Source organism: Meleagris gallopavo, chromosome 1, assembly GCF_905368555.1.
Source record: "Meleagris gallopavo chromosome 1, MGAL_WU_HG_1.1, whole genome shotgun sequence".
NCBI classification, from domain to species: Eukaryota; Metazoa; Chordata; class Aves; order Galliformes; family Phasianidae; genus Meleagris; species Meleagris gallopavo.
In genome coordinates this window covers 141,397,845-141,417,779 of record NC_139404.1, presented here as the reverse complement: position 1 = coordinate 141,417,779, position 19,935 = coordinate 141,397,845, and the positions used below count along the sequence as shown (strand labels likewise).

The 19,935-nt window shown below is 38.8% G+C and overlaps 1 protein-coding gene across 3 annotated transcripts in view; it reads right to left on the bottom strand.

The window, feature by feature from the left end:
* TMTC4 (transmembrane O-mannosyltransferase targeting cadherins 4) overlaps nt 1-17,959 on the bottom strand; it is a 55,477-nt gene extending 37,518 nt beyond the window's left edge. Inside the window, exons 1-5 of one of the 3 annotated variants that reach the window (XM_085215564.1) lie at nt 17,810-17,959; nt 15,988-16,203; nt 10,188-10,303; nt 7,921-8,137; nt 4,194-4,281 (exon numbers count right to left, since the gene is read on the bottom strand). In XM_085215564.1, coding sequence (XP_085071690.1) covers nt 4,194-4,281; nt 7,921-8,137; nt 10,188-10,303; nt 15,988-16,149 — 583 coding nt within the window. In that variant the 5' untranslated portion in view covers nt 16,150-16,203; nt 17,810-17,959. Of the gene's footprint in view, nt 1-4,193; nt 4,282-7,920; nt 8,138-10,187; nt 10,304-15,987; nt 16,204-17,520; nt 17,645-17,809 lie in introns of those variants that run through there. The other 2 variants (XM_085215565.1, XM_010728613.3) reach the window with 2 other exon arrangements.
* Nucleotides 17,960-19,935: the final 1,976 nt, after the last annotated feature.

The window sequence follows — 19,935 nt, the reverse complement described above, 5'->3', positions numbered from 1 at the left end:
ACAAAACTTACTTTGCCTTGCTGCAAGAACAGGCAGGTGCTTTGTGAAAGTCTGAGATAACCTGTCTGATAGCATTGGGATGCTGCTTGGACTGTATGTTACTGAGGATGAAACTGTACCAGCAGCACGAACTCAGGCTTTTCAATCTTTGTTTTAGTCTGACACTCAAAATTCATCATTAAATGCAAACTAGTATCAAACATCTTTTGTTAACTGTATTCTAAAGGCAATACAAATGCAGTCTATAAATCTTGAAGGGCTCAGATGTGCACTTTCTTTTAAATAAACCAAAAGAACCATGATACCACACACTTTTTAAATAACAATTAAAAAAAAATAATGCCCTTTTGATATTTCTCATCCTGCTATTAAACAGCTGATCAACTATGATATACATGTGACAGCCAAATCAAGAAACAAGGCAGAGGCAGTTTACCCAGGATTTAGGGTCATGCCTGCCAATGATACATACAAATCTAGCAAGATAAAATGGAATGGGAATGCTGGAACAAATTGCTACGTACCATTTTTCTGGGGGATCTTCATGAAGATTTTATATATAATTAGAAACACAAGCCTGATGTAACAGAATGCACAGAAGGTTTTTTTGTTGTTTTCTCACCCCTCTTACTAACAAAGGCTACTCCACAAAGATTAATGAGCATCTTGGTCTGATCTAGAAAGTGATGCAGTAATAATTTTTACTTGGACTAGAACTAATAATGAGTTAGTATTGCAGACTCTGAATCTTGTGGATAACTATGACTTTGCCAACGGAAGGAAAACATTTTAAATCCTGAGAGAAGAAATGGTATTCTTTTCTTTATGATATGTTAGAATCATAGAATTACAAAGATTGGAAAAGACCTACAAGATCATCCAGTTCAACCATCCACCTATCACCAATATCTTTTAATAAACAGCTGCTTCCCTTATAGCCATTACTATAAAGGCACTACTATCTATAGCAGACAAGATATCAGGAGCCTGATACACTGGACCAACCTCCCCGTTCAAAAGAAGAAAAGAGATTGTGTGATCAGAAAGTAGAACTGGTGGTGGTTGTTGGTGGGGTTCAGCTAATGGATACACAGGAACAGTGGAGAAATGGACGGCCAGCAGGAGGGACTGGGATAAGCTGGTGGAACGGGCTAACATAAGGCTCATGGAATTCAAAGACAGCAGCATGCATCAGATCAGGCTGGGGACTGCCTAGACAACAGCTCTGCAGAATAGGACCTGGAGTTCCTGGCTGACAGCGAGTTGAAGACAAGTCAGCTGTGCTTTTGTGATGATGAAAAAAGCTAAATGCACAGTGGGCTATATGACCTACAGCATATCCAATGGGTGAGTAAATGTGGTTTTCCTCTGTGTTCAGCTCTTGTGAGGCTACAGCCAAAGTACTGTGTTCACTGTTGCATCCAATGAAAGAGACACATCAATAAGATGGAAATTCAGTAAAGAATAGCTAAGGTGGTTAGGAGACATAGAAGTATAACATATGAAAAGAAGCTGAGGGAATTGGTTCTCCTGTCATTCTCCCTTTAGAGAAGGATCCAACTTCAGCCTTCAGAGACAGACTTCTCTGAAGAGAAAGGACGGGGTGCAATTGCAAGGCCAAGTAAACTAAATTATAGCTGAATGTAAGGGAAAAAAATCTTCCTAGGAGGGCAGTTAAACACTAGAAAGGTTGCTTAGTGAAGCTGTGGAATTGCCTTGAGTTTTTTTTTTTTTTTTACAGCTCATCTGTTTAAGGACCTGAGCAACCTGACGTACAAAGTTAGTCTTGCCTTAAGCTGTCAGAGCAAAGATGACCTTCAGAGCTTCCTTCGGAGCTAAATCTCTCTACAGTCTATGACAAAAGAAAGTTAGATTGCTCCACTTCAGCACTTGCCTGCATTTTTCCCCAACTAAAGTAGCAAAGGAAACATATTTTAACTTATATGCCCAGTTTTTGTAAGCTTCCATACAGCTAAAAGATCCAAGCACCTCCAAAAGGCAATTGCAAGTTCCTAACCTAAATCATCCCTCTCACTGACCATCAAAACAAATCCATCTCTTTTGAATGACTACACAAAAAGAGCAGGGAGAAAAGGCTTTTAAGTTGCCTGCCCAAGTTAACTGCTGAAGATCACAAAGTAGGGAAACCTGAACTCAGTAAAATTTGAGAATACCCTCGTAATGGACACAAGGTGAAATGCAGCTGACTTAGGAGGCTAAAGATCAAGCTTGTGGAGATACTGCTGGTAGTCAACCTCATCTACCTTTCTGTTTAGAAATTATTTTTATTTTTATTATTATTTTTACAGCAAGGCACATTTAAGATGAGAAATAAATCCTGACTTTGAAGCGTTTGGGCTATTTTCAGACCTAAAACTTTGTAAGGTTCAGATTAAGTATTAAGTAACCTGAAGGATGGACTCCTCCCTTTAGCTCCATGTATGATCTGCCAAAGACATTATTATGCTCTCCACAGTGCTGGATGATATAAATTTTTCATTCTATCATTTATGAGATGCAAGATATGATCTGCAAGACCTGAAATTGTCACAAAGAAGGAACTAAATGTAACCTGGAAAAAAATTTTCAGACACAAAGAATTATCTGAGAGAAAATCAGGCAATGAAAGTGATAGTAACCACTGAAATGTGATCTGGAAAACAAAAGGCACAATAGTGTTGGCAGACCATAGTTTTCCTTAGCAAATCTGACTAAGAGACAACTCTGATGTTATTATGAGATAGCATTCAACAAAACAACTAAGTACTTCTTACTATCTTGACTTCACAGTATGTTTTGTTTACATCAATGACAAGAACTTTAATACAAGAATACTTTTGAAACTACACTGACTTCTTAAAGTCATCAGACTAGTCTTTGAAAGTTGTAAAACCACTCAGAATATCCCCAATCAGAGTACACATCACATTCTAAATAATTCCTGAGATATTCTCCATCTCAAAACATAGACTCCTATTTGAAAGATTGCTCCCTGGAACTTGGTTCTTGAGGTCTTGAAACAAAAATTATTACCTCAGCCATATAAGCATACCTCTATCAATAAACAAGAAAGCCAGTATTTTGTCTGATTTACTCTGATGCTGACAGAAGAATTCCAAAGCACAAACACAGCCAGTTAAAATAGGTGAGAAAAGAATTAATGAACAAGCATTATCCCAAGGCCCATTCTCATCAAGTTGAAAACTGAAATGTATGCAGAGGAAAAAAAAACGGAAGTGAACAAAAATTACCACAAACATAATCTGAGGTGACCAAGTTAAATTTATGATATCAAGTGTAGAAATAAGCAAAATAGTTCTAAGGAGTGTAAGCTCAACTAACAGAGGTTATTGACAGCATCTTAGAGCTTACAGTTCATCAGCTTACCTTCCCTCTCCCCCCCTCACTACTCTAAACCCTGCAATCCCATTACTGTGTTGTTAATCTAGACCATTTTCAACTGCAGTTAAACATTTTAGACCATGCCTTTTGAAATGATGCAGTGCAAGCTTGCTGTAGCACAGCTCTTCATGTGTTCACCAAATGATCCCCCTATTATTGGTGTTAGAACACATTTGGAAACCGAAATGCCTATTTTGTACGGATTTTCATAATAACAAATTGATGTATTTGTGTCTATTAATTTAAAAATCCCAAGACAATTTCTCCAAAACACTGTTTGAACTGCCAACTTGCATTCAGGTCAAATAATACAACAGATCTAAAATCTCTGTTGAAGGATTTTTTTCATATTAAAATAACACGGTTGTCTTACTAAAATCCTATGAATAACACTATAATCAACATGCATAGACCAGCACTTGCATATTGCTGGAAATTAGAGGGTTTACTCATATGAATAAATCTTTATTTGTTAAAAATTACAAGTAAGGGTTCTAAAGTTCATTTCCATTTAAGCCATTCCAACACAACAGCATAAGAACACTAAAACACTGATAATAGAAATGTACAGGTTTAATTTCTTTCTAAAATACTTCTTAAAATATTTTATATGCTTCTGTACAATGAACTATTTTAAATATGAGTCCATTATAAAACATTTGTTTCTGCAAATAAATTATTAGTGTTTAACAAGAATTAGGGACAACATACCTTGGGTCTGCTATACTTCACTTTATGAATACAGATAACACAAAACATAAAATTAAAGATAAATAAAATGCAATTCTTACTTTCTCTAAACGCTTTACAATAGCCAAGGAATGACAACAAAAAGAACAGGGCACATAGTAGATCTGCTCTGCCAACAATCCCTGCAACCTTAAAAAGACAAGAAAAGAATTAATATTACCAGATTTTATTCTTAGAAAACTTGACATAAAGATACATACATACATATGTATACAAAGTGAAAGTATGAAACTATTGCTGTTAGTGTCTTTTTTTTTTTTTTTTTAAATCTTGTTTGCTCAGCTAGTGATACCTAATTTTTCTAAGAAGTATCATGAGTTTTACTGGATGTTGCTTAGTAATAAATAGGTAAATGATTTAGCTTAAATGCAGACTACCCCATTCCATACAATATTTTTTCAGTAGAACTCTTAGAAGATTTCAATCCCTACAAAATCAGCAACTCGCTGAAGTACAAATCAAGGCTATCTACTTTCGGAACATGAAATTCAAATTGCAGTCTGAATATTCCCAATGAAGAAATAATTTTCAGCCTGCTGGAATGCCATCCTCCAGCAGCTTTTGGAGTTGTGTTACTTGATTACACTAGAGTTACCTGCAACTTCATCTTGTAACAGAAGCTGTAGTAATGCAGAATAAAATCAGAAGCTCATCCTGGGACCTCTGCGCCAAACTATTTAAATTAAGAGCATTCTCGGGACCATCAACAAGCTTTAGTTCAAGGCATTAACCTGCATTTACAATCACTTGCTTAGACACACCATAACATATTATTGGATCTTCATTCTGACTTAGGAAAAAAAAAAAAGGTCACAACGTGCTACAAATTTTCTGGGGGAATCATAGCACAGTGGGGTGGCAGGAGACTGAATAGGCCCAGAAGTTCAGATCTCACTGGAGAAAGCACCGTGAGCAAGGAACTTGGAAAGACTCTTTTTTTTTTTTTAATTTATATCTACATGCTGGAGCTCCAAGTTCCATGTTTCCTGGGGAGATGAACGTTGTTGGTTTTATGAGGTGATGGTTCAGGAACAAAAGCAAAACATTTGATTCTTGTGTACTACATCCATGGTCTCATTTTGTGAGAGAGGGGTAAGTAAAAAGGGAAACTGTATTTTCATGTAGCTTCAAGACATTTGCTAACCCTCCTATTGGAAAAGAGTTTTTTTCTTTTGCACATCAGTCTAACATGATGGAACATACTTCTAAAGAACTTCAGAACATGCAAAGGTGTAGAGACAAGAGAGCAAAACTGAATTCACAGAAGCAGCTCTCTTCTGTTACACCCTCAGCCTCAGTTGAACACCATAAAAGAAGAAACTGCTGGTTCCTAAACAGTCCAGAAAAACTTCTTCATTATTCAAAGCCAAACACCCAACTTCCCTGCTTCTTCTCCTGCCCCGTAGAGGAAGCATTTGGAAAGGTGATAATAATGAAGCACCATTCAGTTTCAGAAGCTGCTCTCAGCTAAAGTAATAAAAGTAAAGGTGAGCTGAGGCAATTTTGAAAATAAATGCCAATTTATTATAATAAAGATTAAGGAGTTAACAGCACACTTATGGCCTGAAATGACTCCAAATGCACAATTTTCTCATCTCAGAGAAGGATCAGGTGCATAATGTCTGATAACAAGGTAAATGGAAAAATTCAGTTTTAAATTAGTATCAGGCATATCCCTATGCCTGTGTTTCATCTCTCAAGCGTTACACAGAATAAACATTTATTAAAACAGAGAATGATGCCACAGCAATGTTTACTTGCCTGTAGAAAAATGATAATGACAGATGTTTTTATTACATGGCTACTGAAAGCATTAAACTTTTCAAGATCTGTTTTAAATGACAAGTTTGTTTTGTGCTGCACGTACCAAAAACCACAGCAGCAGACCGACAGATTCCTCACTATTCTGTGTCAAAATATGTCATCTCATTTCAAAACCAGAATGTCGTGCTACCTGAAGCTCACAGCTCTAAAACGATGAGAAATGCTCTTTGAGGAGATGCTTCCTGACATGCATTCAATGCTGGAACCATAGCAGTATCATGACTGTTACGGTGCAACAAGATTTATCATTTACTGGGAAGATGATCAGAAGCCTCTGTCAGCTCCTGGATCTTAGAAGAGATGTGTTATCTAAGCATACTTTTTCCTCCTCTTCTATTGTTTGCCCAAAGTGTACGTAAGCCTTCAAAGTTCACATAGCTGTCAGACTGCATCACCTGTGATTTATTTGATATGACTATTGTTTGAATAACCATTGCCTACTCTCAAATACACTTTTAAATAGAGCAAAGAATAAAATTATGGATATTAATAAAGATGTCAAGATTATGATTAAGATTCCCATGAGATTTCACTTTATGTCAAAACACCAAAAGCACTAAGGACTTTTTTTTTTTTTTTACTTCATTTGACATCTAAAACTGGTTTTGGAAAACATATCAGGGGCCCTTCTGACTAGGTGCTCTAATAAAAAAGCAGTTCTGTAGGCAAACACCGAAGAACAAATTACAGGATGTTTTAACCACACTGCCAAATAAGGCAAAGCTAAAGTTCAGAATTTGCTAATGCAGAACCTTCTCCAGGTTTCCAGTACGTACAAGATTTCCAGTTAACAACAAGAATGAAAAAGGGCCACAAAAACATGCCATATTTTAAATGAAAAAAAATCAGTGTCACATACATAGAACACTGTATAGTGAGGATTCAGTGTTCATTTATAGGACAAAATCTGAAGTTAAAATTAGTACCTTTTAAATACATCAGTCCCTCCAAACTCTAAAAAAAAATAAATTCTTGCATTGCAATTATTCTTTATTTCATGTATTCTTACTTATAAGATATTAAGCAATCGGGAACCAAAGCCAGCAAGTACACCAGCAAAAGGCCATAAGACTTTCTCAGCTATGAGGGCAGATCTTCTTAAGAAAATCATTTCGTCTTCACTAGAGCTTGCACGCAGTGACTTTGATGTTTGGTCAGGTATTTTAATTGGATGCTACTCACATGTCATGTTCCTATTTTGCATCTTTATAGCTTCAACTTCCAGTCACCATTATGCTTCTGTCTGCGCTATTAAAGAGCTCATTACTATCAAATTTCTGCTTCCCATGTACATAATTACTGGCTGTGATTAGAAAAAACCAAAACCATTCTTTAATCTTCTCCTTCATACTAAAAACATAAATCCATGGAATTTGATCCGTCATGACATGGGATGATTTCCAATCCTTTAATCACTTTTATGGCTCTTCTGAGTCCTCTCCATTTTTCCCAGTATCCCCACTGCATCATGGATTGAAAACTGGATAAAGTATCCTAATAGTCACATACAGAGTTTATGCAATAACCCTATTCCAATATTCTATCATCTTGCTTTTTATCAAAGCAAATTGAAATGAAGAGTGGTTAAGCATTTGCATTCAGTTTATCTTCCATTCTTCTTGACTACTCATGTGCTAATGTTTCTAGTAATGAATTCTTAATCCAGCAATTAGGAAAACTCTGTAGTTTAGGGCTATCCTTCTTTAGTTGTTGTACTTAAATGATTTAATTTATCTTCCTTAATAAGGTCCAGCCCTGTGGAATTACAAGGTTTTGGAAGCACTAACCATAATATTTGATCATTCTTGTAAGCCAAGTGTCAAGAGAAGCGTTAAGAATATATATAAGCAAAGAGTACAGTAAAAGGCTATGTCAGAGCTAATTAATCAAAATGGTCAAAAACTTTAAGATACAAATTGCTGGAAATAAGTATTCAGTACTTACACATTCAGTGTGCACTGGATGTACAGCAAACAGCAAAGCAGCTAGAAGAGATGTCTTTGGAGCCAGGTTTAGTCTTCTTCCTTTATTAGTGAATTGCAATCCACCCAATAATATTGAGAACACATCAACCATCAACACTGAGACAGTACAATGCAGTATGATATTGATGACATGGAAACCAACTGGGTAGAAGCCTCCAGCAAAAAGATAATTAATTCTATATACAAACAAAAGCATTAAGGTTAGGAGTTACATGAATAGTTAGAGACATACTAACAGACAACTTAACCAACCCCCAAACCAAGACTGTATTAGAAACAAACAAAAGCTAAGGCAAAAAAACAAAACAAAACAAAACAACAAAGGCTGAAAAATACAAGCAAACCCTGGCATGCATAGTCTTACCACTTCATATCACCACAACAGGTCAGAAACAACATCCTGATCTTTATTTAAAGGTATTCATATGAGATACCATATTTAGAATATATACTCTCTTCAAAGACATATGTTAATGCTGTTGTGTTAATCACACTGATGATAAGTTAGAACTGGCTTTTGGCTACCAACAGAACTCCCAGCCTATTGAGGGATGTCTTAGGCTGAAGAGATACTGTGTCCACAAGCAACTTGATGAAATAATTTTAAATAAATTCACAGCATGGAAACTGATATGCATAGAAACTACGATTTCTACTGGCATCCCAGCAGAAAAACATCTTAGCATTTGGACTGATGATGTAGAAAGCAGCTGGGTACAATCCAGCATCAATCCAGAAAGTAGTCAGGCAGCAAGTCTTAGTAACTAATCTGTGAGACTGGTTAGAGAAAATGTCATACAGGTATTAGAACAAAAAAGAAGTAAAAAACATTAAGTCCAAGATCCAATCCAAGATAGGAACTTTGAGGCAAAATAGAGAGGGTAAAGGGAGGAGTATGTTATTTTCTGTGTGCTTTTATAAGAAGGTGAGAAACATAGAAACTTACAACTTCAAATACTTCATTTGACCTGCCTACGTCTGGCTTAAATGAAATGATTAAAAATACCTAACTCTTTATAGATGTGATACACATAAAAGTTAAACTTTGGGGTAATAAGAAAGCCAAGTTCTTACTTGTGAAAACAGCATTTTATGGACCATCCTCACATATTCACCCATATTTTCAGATATAGTAAGGACAGTATCCCAGTTCTCCCATTAAACTAACTAGGATATTACTAAAGATGGAATCTACCACAGAGACCTTGAAAAGAAAGGGAAGCATGTGCTGTTGAATGCACTGAAAGCTTTACTAAGATTAAGACACTGACACATACCATTCAGTTGCATATATTCCTCAATGGCAATGTGAAGAAACATCAAAAGACAGTGAGACATCATCCTAAAACACTAAGACTGAACTCAAGAGTCAAAGCTTTTGCTTCAGTCTGAGGAGGAATCTAAATGATTCTCCAATCTTAGTTCCTGGTTTAGACCAGAAACAGCTCTACAGTCAGTGCCAACTCTACATTCTGCAGCAGCTGGTTCCATAGCACACAGTTGTTTGGGGAAAGTTAAGAAGTTTATGGCTCAGTTCTTAAAGATTCTCTGCATTACTGTGCACAGTTGCTATGTGGGTTTTTCTTTGCTTTTTTTTTTGTACAAGGATTTGGGCAAACAAGAGACACGAGCTAAGCATCTACAGAAGGACTCCTTGTAAACCATTAGCTGTCTGAGAAAACCAGCCAGTTAAATAGACAGGCAAACATCTTTTTCACTCAGACTCTCAGACAAACATTCACTTGAAACAAAAATATCAGGGAGATAGAGACAGAAAAATTACTCAGTGTCCTAGTGGCAAAAGGCCACAGCAGATTGATGCTATTTATAAAAAGAATCATCAGATAGTTTACTAACCAAGCAAGGAACAGAAACTGCAATAGTAGTACAAGAGGCAGCAGGGCTAAGTGGAGGGACCACGCATTTCATTCCTTGACAACACACTGATCAACATTGCTCCTAATAACAAAGTATATGAGATGCTATCTCTGAAAAGTATATTGAAAAACAACGTCAAAATAAAGTGTACTTAGAGAAAGAAACAATTTGAAAATTAAAATTCAATTTGAGATTAAGAAAGAGCAGAAAAATCAGATTAAGGAAGGACATCCAACTCCCTCAGACATTTTGTTCTTTCTCTTTTTCATATTGCCTCCTCCCTAAAATCAACATGCCAATACGCTTTTAAAAAAATCTTCAGACCTAGAACAAAATGGCAAGTCTCACCTGAAAGTTAGGACAGTAAGCGGTCGATATGACTTATGACTGGTATTGCTGCTGAGTTTGCTACCCCAAAAGTCATGATGCCACAGGTCACCAAGTGGGGTTTCTGCCCTGAGGTCCTGAAATAAAACACCAGATTCATAACATTTCTTTTTGATTCAAAGAAGCTATAACACAAATGAGTTCTAAGTAATACAAGGTCATGTTAACTTGAACATACCAGGTGTTTTGCTGGCTCTCCACTGACATTTGACAAGGTACAAAAGCTTGTAACAAAGGTCAAGTTTTGAATGCCTGTCATACAATCACAGAATGATGTGGGTTGGAGGGGACCTTAAAGATTGTCTAGTTCCAACTCTCCTGTCATAGGCAGGGTTGCCAATCACTAAATCAGGCTGCTCAGGATCCCGTCCAACCTGGCCTTGAATGAGTTCCTTCTCCCAGCCTGTACTTGTATCTGGGATTGCCTTGACCCAAGTGCAACACCTTGTACTTGACCCTTTTAAAAATCATTAGATTCTTCTGTGCCCACTTTTTGAGCACATCCAGGCCATCAAAAAGAATCAAAGCATCTTGACCTTTAAGTAGGCATAACTACATGGAATTTAGTAGAACAATGAGTACGTCAGTTGATAATCTGGTCCAATATTCGAAATAGAATGCATACAAAAAAACCCCACCTTTACCTAATAATATTGTAAAATGTCTTTCATTTCACCTTGTTTTAAGGTTATCGTACAGAAGAGGCCACTGTCACAAACAGCTATTTTTAAAACAGTGCAAGTAGGACAACTATTGATGAAAACAAGAAAGCAAGGAGACCGAAGAGAGAAAAGAACAAACTCTTTCTGAAGCTTTACTTTGCACAGAATACTATTCAATTAGCATTTAAAAAAAAAAGTTAATACATGAAGCCAATAATAAGTTCTTTTGCATAGTGGCCTAAACAATTGATAGCGTATGCTAAAATGAACAAATTGCGTCAATTTTGGATGGGGTCAGAGCCTAAAAAAATACCCAAAACATTGCAAAGGATAAATGTGCTCTTTCCTTTTCTCTTAAAGCCATGTTGATAAAGAAAACATTCATATTACATAGACTACTGAGAGACAAACATAGACTTTGGAGAAGAAAAAAATAAGGAAGCCACCTTTCTGAAGAGGTGGGCTTTGTAGCATCCTCCTTAGTTCTTTGTGAGAGTAAGCTGTTGAACTCAATCCAACATTCTCATCTTCTACCCTCCCTTATTCCTCTGCTTTTCCGAGACAAATTCTAATAAGCAAATACACAGGTTATATACACTTAAGATGGAGCCTAAAAACAATACTGTACTAGCTAGTGAATACCTTTTATATGAGTGCTGATGTTACACCTGCAATCAAAAGAAAGTTACTCTACTCTGACCTTCTTTCACCCTCTTTTTTTAGAATTTTAAATTGACCAACAAATCAAAAACAGACCAAACAACCAATTCAAACAACAGTAAACTGATAAACCAGCCTGCTAAACTCATGAAACATCTTTCAAAGCCTAGTGCCCTATGTCTTACTCGTTTTACATCTCCTTACAAAGTTGGCCCATTGTAATAACCTTAGCTCGTTACCTCCAATTTCTTAAAAACACCGCTATTATCTCACTTAGTTCTACATTACCCTGGGCTCTACAGTATCTTTCATCTTATCCCTAGCTGCATTTTTACCTGCAGAAAGGCAAGAGATAACATATCACTGCTAGTCCCAATATGCAACTAAACGTCTGTGCCATGCTTACTGGCTGCTGCTGGACGGAACATGAAATATCTGAGTTTTTCCTGGTTCTATTAATAAATTCTGTTCTCTATCCATCAAAAAAATCCAGAAAAATAGTTTTCTATCACTAGATCAAACTTGGTCAATATTAGTTAACAGTTACAGAGGGATCTGGATAGGCTGGTTTGATGCGCTGGAGCCAATTGTACGAGGTTTGAAAAGAGTAAGTGCCAAGTTCTGCACTTCAGTCACAGGAATCCCATGCAACACTACAGGCTTGGGGCAGAATGACTGGAAGGCTGTGTGAAGGAAAAAGGGTGCTAGCCAGTCAGCTGGCTGAACATGGGCCAGCAGTGTGTCGAGGTGGCCAAGAAGGCCAGTGGCATCCTGGCTGTGTCAGAAATAGTGTGGCCAGCAGGACTAGGGAGGAGATACTAACTCTGCACTGGGCACAAGGTGAGGCTGCACCTTGAGTGCTGTGTTCAGTCTGACTTCCCACACTACGAGAAAGACATTGAGGTGCTGGAGTGTGTTCAAAGAAGGGCAACGAAGCTGATGGAGGGTCTGGAGCACAGGTCTTATGAGGGAACTGGGGCTGTTTAGTTTGGAGAGGAGGAGGCTCAGAGGAAACCTCATTGCTCTCTACAATGACCTGAAAGGAGATTGAGGTGAGGTGAGGATTGTCCTCTTCTCCCAGGTAACTAGTGATAGGATGGGAGGTAATAGCCTCAGGTTGGGTATTAGGAAAAAAAGTTATTCTCCAAAAGAGTAGTCAAGCATCAGAACAGGCTGCCCAGGGAGGTGGTGGATTCCCTGATTCTGGAGGTGTTCAAGAAACGTGTAGACATGTCACTTAGATTTTAGCGAGTGTGGTGGTGAAGACTTAATGGTTGGACTTGATGATCTTAGCAGTCTTTTCTGATCTGAAGGATTCTATGAATTAGGATGGGGAAGTAGGATAAAGATCTTGCAACAACGTACTATCAAACAGAAGCATTCTGAAATACGTTACTAACAAATACGCAGAAAAGAGACTGCTAACAAGGCAGTCTTTGAAAAGTCTTATACTGTGGATGTAAATTAAGGCATTTTCAAGGAAAATATTAAGAAACCAAGACTCATGGGGAATCCCATTTGAATTTAAGAATTATTCCAGTGTTCTTTACTCTCTCACAGATATTTCTGTTGTCAAGTGATACACAGAATTTCATTTTTTTTTTCTCCCAAGACCACAATTTTGGCCTTCAGCACGTTCCATTCCCCAGTGGCATGAACAAACATTAAAGGTCATAATCTGACTCTCAGAGGAGTGAAGCTCATCATCAGCCCACTAAATCAATCAATGTAGCCTGCTTTTAGAGGGGCAAGTTGAGACTAGGCTGTATACCAACAAATATTGAAGCCTTTGTACTCTTCAAGATGGATCTATTGGCAGGCATGGTAGTTCTCAGACTGCTGTCCCAAACAACAGCATTGTTCCTTATAAATGTTTGTGTAAGAAATGAACTATGAAAAAGACTTTCTTTTTTTTTTAAAAAAAGGAAGTACTGCAGTTTTAAAAGTATATCTTCTACGTCACAGATAGCCTTAATGATGGGAAATCTATTTGGAATGAGCGAAGTGATATTTTCCATTCCACAAGAATCAGTATTCTTCTGCCTTCAGCAGGAAGAATGCAGGTAAAGCTGAATACCTGGAATGATTTAGTGTTTAATTACATCTCCTTATGACCCAGAAATTCTTAGCCACTTATCTTGTTCATGCACCTAAGTTCAGTGAGAGAAAGTTGTTTACATCAATTACCCCACAGTGGACTCTAAAAAAAGGAGCCCATTTGCTCTAAAAGTCACAATTGATAAAAAGTTACATATGATGTTCTCTATCAGAACTAAAAGTACAAATCAAAGAATCTCTAAATACTTGATTAGCAGCAGCCCATACAAAGCAAGGTTCAATTCTAGAAAAAAAAAAAAAAAAGGTCAGTTTTTCTATAAAAAGGCTTATGGAAATGACACACTGTGTCTGAAGTTTACGAAGACAAAAGCCATTGTGTACTAGTTAAAATGCTACTTAAAATGACAAGAAAACATCCAGGAAACAGCCTTGAAATCAATAAATCCAACAACTGAATGTTCCACAGTACGGTAGGCATAGGGTCGAACTAACAGTGTATCTTTTGTTTTAATTAATTAATTAGGAAAGACTGGTTGGGGAAAAGAGGGGTGTGGCAGGGAAGCTAGTACATTAAAAAAAAAAAAAAAAAAAAAAAAAATCAGTGTGCAGTACCCAAAAAGACACAGATAGAGTAACTCAGTAAATCTATAAAATTACTTTGTCTGTTGTCTCTCCTATTGAAAAAGCAGAAAATAGAGAAAACATGCTGTAACTTATTAAATGAACTCTGCCTTTTCTATATACTCTTCCTCCCAACTAAATACTCAAGTCTCCTAACTTTTTTTATGGAGTTGGTGTATATATATTAGTGTATATATATTAGTACTTATCTAACCCTGTGTTAAAATGATACTGTTGACAAAATCTCATTTAGTTTCCACAAGACAGTATAAGATTTTGATATGAAAAGTAGAGTAAGCCTCATGTTTTTTTTTTTTTTTTTTTTTTTTTTTAAATGAACAGACTAGATTTTGATTAATCTATTCAAGCAATTGGCTGAATTTCTCAGCACTGCCAAAAGCTATAATCCTGATGAAGGTTGTTGTGTTGTACAGATAAATAAAAATATTTCACAAGTAAAAAGTGAAAGAAATGGAGAAAGATTACTACCGTGGAAATTCTACAAGAACAAAACAATTTGCCTTGTTTCAACATCAGTCTTTTGCTTGTTCTTTCAGGAAATTAAAATATATAATTGTGCCCCAAATAAAATTTTGCAGAATGAAACATTCCCAGGAGCTATATAATTTAAAATAGAATGCCTTAAAAAAAAAACAAACACGACAACACAAAAACAACAGAAAAACCAAACTACTGTAGGATCTTAATTTGTTGATAGTCTTTTCATATAAGTTTTGAGATTTAATTCCAATTTGATGGATATTTTTCTTCCCAATACATTTATAACTTAGGCACAATGACGTATACAAGTATACAATATAAATTTGTCTGAGTAAAGAGTAGTACTGTGAAGTTCTAAAATGCACATTGCAATATGTTGCCTCTAACTTTTGTATATCTTAGTTTTTAAGTATTTCAAGAATTACTCATTGCATGTATGATCGATTTTTAAAAACTAGGGAAGAAACACAGGAAAAATAAGCTTTCCTTGCTCCTTTAACATTTTTGTGGCATAAACCACAGCTGGAGAACTCTGCATACAGCAACTGGTTAGTTATCTTGCAACCAAACTGTATTTGCCCATCACTCCAAGGAGATAACGAAAAATTCCTTTATTTACTATTAAGAGATACTGGAAAAATCTACTGCGTACTCCCTCTCTCACTTAGAAATGAGCATAAGATTTATAGGCAGTTCTTGATATACAGGTACTCTGTGAAGAAGTGTTACCAATCAGCACATTCAAATTAGCTGCAACCCTAGATAATGTTGCCTTAGATGACAAGTAGATGAACTCCATCTGCCATGGCAGAAAGAAATCTCTTTTTCTTGACCATATATCAGACTTGTCAAGCAGAGTATTTCACTTGCAAAAAAAATGAAAGGTGACACATTCTGAGGGAAAAAAACAACCCCCTTTAATTTGCTCACTCTTTTGTATTATTATGCATTAGAAATCAAGTCATGTTTTTCAAATAGCTTTAGGAATAAGATTTTGTTCAGTTTTTCTGCAGAGCACTGCTGCACAGCTTGCCTGTCAACGATAAAGAAAGCTTACCTCAAAAAAGAACAATAAAAAAAACCCACCAAAACACCAAACTCAAGAAAAATAAAGCTAAAAAAAAAAAAGAAATATCAGAAGGAAGTTCTTTACGAGGATGAATATTATGGGCCTCCTTAGATAAATTGTGGCCACTCTTTCTTTTCTATTAACACTTAAGTCAAAGGGAAAGAAAAAAAGAAAAAAAAAAGAGACAAACCTTATTATTGATGATGGCTTCAGAATCATCAAAGACAAAATCTCCATCATAGCTGTTAGCAAAGCAGAGGAAGGAAATTAATGCCACAACAGTCTTAGCCCAGCATGATGGAAGGAGGAACCATGATATGTCATGGTCCAGGTTAGGTTCTGTCTGTGCCATTCTGTGAAATCCTTGTTCCAAATTGGGAGCTTCAGCATTATGTTGGTTGCAAATCTGAAAGAAATAGATACAAGTGCTCAATTACAGTAGCATTTCAATAAAAAAAAAAAACTAAAATGGAAGGTTGCGTTGTGTGAAATTTCATTATCCCAATCTAATGCCTTTGCTTCAGAGTGTTCGGTAATCACTGGAACATACCTAAACTTAATTTTGTACATCAAACTTGGAAGAAAGCCACAGTTTCTCATGGTCTATGCACAGAGATAAAAGCCAAGAGATTCTTAGATTCCAAGTTAAAACTCGGCACAGATAAATTCTAAAATCTTGAGCAAGATGCTTTTAATTTTGTTTCTTACTATTCTTTTCAAGTACAACAAACTGGGGTGTCACATAGAGTGTGAAGCATTTATGAAGTCCCTATGAGGATGATAAACGTTATAATTTCCTTATAGAGAGCAAGGAGTACAGAAACACGAGCAATTGCAGAAAGAACTGAACTTTGCCCTGGTTAACTGAATGAAAGGCTCTAGCCTTGCATGTAGTCCATACTGGCAATTCATACAAACGTCGCAGCCGGCTAATGGACTAGGCCTAAATCTCTACAATTCAAGAAGCAAGACAACAGGTATCGCACAATTAAGACTCAAAGTGGCGTTCATTGGGTCATTCTGCACACGTCAGGCATGGTCCAGGCTTCACTCCACCTGCTATCATAGAATCTCAGAATCGTAGAATGGCCTGGGTTGAAAAGGACCACAAAGATCATCCAGCTTCAACCCCCTGCTATGTGCAGGCTCACCAACCAGCAGACCAGGCTGCCCAGAGCTATCCTCGTAGGCATTTGGCTGTTGAGGCAAATAGAAAGGCCACGCAATCTCCCCGCACTGGCAGGTCACCCACGAGCCATCTTTGCTCAGCAGGGTCTCTCCTGCTGCTCCCAAACCCGGCTATGCCCGGACAGCTGTTCTGCCTTCACTCCTCCTGAGCTCCCACACCACAACCAGTGCTGCTACAAATGGCAGCGGAGCGTCTGCAGATGGAAAACTACAGCAAAAGCCGGGCAGTATGTGAAGTTTGTAACTCCAAACACGAGCGGCACACACAGGAGCTCGGTCTCAGCTTTCCATTGCCCGGACTCCGCTCCCAGCGCTCCCATCCGCACCACAAAGCCGGGCACGGCTTCCTGCCGCCCAGCGGCCCCTTTGGCTCTGAGGATCCCGCAGCAGCTCTCCTGGGCTCACAGCAACGAGGGGCTGCGCAAGCTGAAATCGAGCGCAGCTCCTCGGCCGAGCAAAACCATGCCAGGCGCAGTTAAAACGCTCCGCTTCCTCAGCGCTCCCCTCGCCCAGAAAGTTTCCCTGCTCTGTTTACCAGCTCCGCACACGCTGCCAGCAGAGGCTCCCCCAGCGCGCCCCGCCGCCGCTGCCGGACACAGCGATCGCTCCGAGAGGCGGGGGAAGGGGGGGGAAAGGAGGAGAAGGGAACGAACGGCACAGCTTCCCCCGCGCAGCCAGGCGGGGAAGTTTGGCGTTGGCCCTGCCCCGCTCGCGGCTCCGCTTTTGTGCAGAGGGTGTCAACCCGTCACCTCGTCCGGAGCGGCTCCGAGTTCCGCCGCCATCCCGCTGCCAGCGAGGTGATCGGGGACCGCGCGCGGCGTTACCTGCGAGGAGAAGGAGCCCGCGCGGCATCTCCCAGCCGGGTGCGAAACTCTCCGGCCGGCGAGCCCCAGCCGGAGCGGCCGCCGGGGGAGGAGCCGCCGCTTCGCCTCCGGGAAACATCCCCGCAACCCATTGGCAGCGCCGCCGCCCCACCCCTCCTTCTCCCCGCCTCCCCCTCCCCGCCCATTGGCGGCGCGGCGTGACGCGCGGCGGGCCGGGCTGAGCTGAGGGAACAGAGCGGAGCGGGCAGAGCGCTCGCGGTTGCGAGCGAGGGTCGGTGTGACGCCCTCAGCGTGTGCCCACCGCCCTCTGCACGACGCTGCAAACCTACCCTGAGCGCTGTGTTCGCTCGCTGACGGCCCGTCGGGCTCTGTGTGTGTGTGTGTGTGTGTATGTGGGGAGGGTGTCCCGCTGAGCACAAGCCGTAAGGAAAAGGGCTTTGTCGGCTGTGCTTTGTTCGTGCGTGTCTTGTGAGAATGTGGTGATGAAGTACTGAGATATACGACCGAACGTAAGGCGGGAGCTGTCCTAAAAACGATAGAAACCTTCACGGAGTGAAGGAGGATGAGAAATGTTGGCTGAGAGCCAGGCAGAGGGGTACGATTTGGAGAGGAGTTTTTTGAGGAATTCCTCAAAAAAAAAAAAAAAAAAAAAAAAAAAAAAAAAAAATCACGATCAAGTGTCAGATCAGCAAGGTTATTTCCTGGCTTTATCTCTCGGGTGGAAATGCTGCTCTGGGAAGGCTGCAGCGGCTGTCACCCATAGTCGGCTGCTTTACACCTGCTGTCACATATCTGCTGCTGCCATGCGGGCAGCTCAGCTGACTAGTATGTTATTCAAGTATACATGAAACCCTTTCTTTTAGGACCCAATCTGTAATACAGGCTTCTTCCGTAGATATCAAGAAGCATCTGAGGTAATCCTGGATAGGGGAAGTGGTAGAAAACAGGCAACCAGCCGTCACAAAGCATGTTGTTCACCAGTCAGAGCTCGCAGAAACTTCTGCTGCCTTTGTCACTAAAGCTTAAATAAATATCTAAAGACTTTGAGCTGCCAAACAGCAAATTGTGCCTTGCAGTTGAAAAAGATCTTGTCCACTCTGCCCATGTCCTCGACCTTAGTGACACGGGTGGACACATTCTGTAAGCTATCTTCTAATCTAATCATAAATTTAGAAACAAAATGGCAGATGGATGTCTTGATGGCTTTTTTATTGGTCTGCCTTATTAATTCAAGATAAAATATGAGATAATCTCTAACAGTATGTCTTCTAGGTTTTCTACCCCTAAAATCAAAAGCAGTGAGATTGATATCACTATCAGGAACAGCTGGTTTGCCACACTGTGTTAGTCATGGTAAGGAAGAGCTTGTTCCTCACTGTCACATTTCCTTACTGATCCAACTTAAGACCCCCAAGTAGTGCACGGAAAGCATTAGCAATTTAAATTCTTGTCAACTGCCTTCCTAGTTTTTCCAGATCCAGCAATCTTGTGGAGATGACAGTATTTATTTACATTTTAAACCACTAGCCTTTACTAATGGAAATACCCCTATTTGGAAGAGAGGGGGGCCAATTTAGAAAAAAAATCCAACATCCTCACTTAGGATACTACATAAAACAAACACGAATGCCATTTATTTGTTCTTCTATCTTCTATAAATTCCAATTAATAAACTTCAGTTCATACTTAAACTTGCACATCTGTAAGAATCGCTTCTAGTTTAAGCATATGCAGATACATGCAGGATTCTGTGAATCAAGGTTGAGGTTTACCTTACTGGACTAACTATGACAGTTGCTAGACCTACATCAGTTGAGTCATTTTCACATTTCTACGTTACGTTTTTTTCTGCAGAGGCTTTGACATTTTCATGTTTGCTGATGTATTTATTTCCACTAATGGCCCATTTGCATCAGATACTCATCTTACTAGTTCCTTTGCTCACATTTCTTATACATCCGCACATCCCTAATCTATATTTTACAACTGGAACTTCATTTGCTCAATGTAAGTCTGCTGATATCATCAGTTCTGGGGAAATTTATCTAATCCATGCACCCAGGTTAACAGATATAAATCTCTCATCACTTCATGTCAGTACAATACTGATTAACGTTTCCTTATGG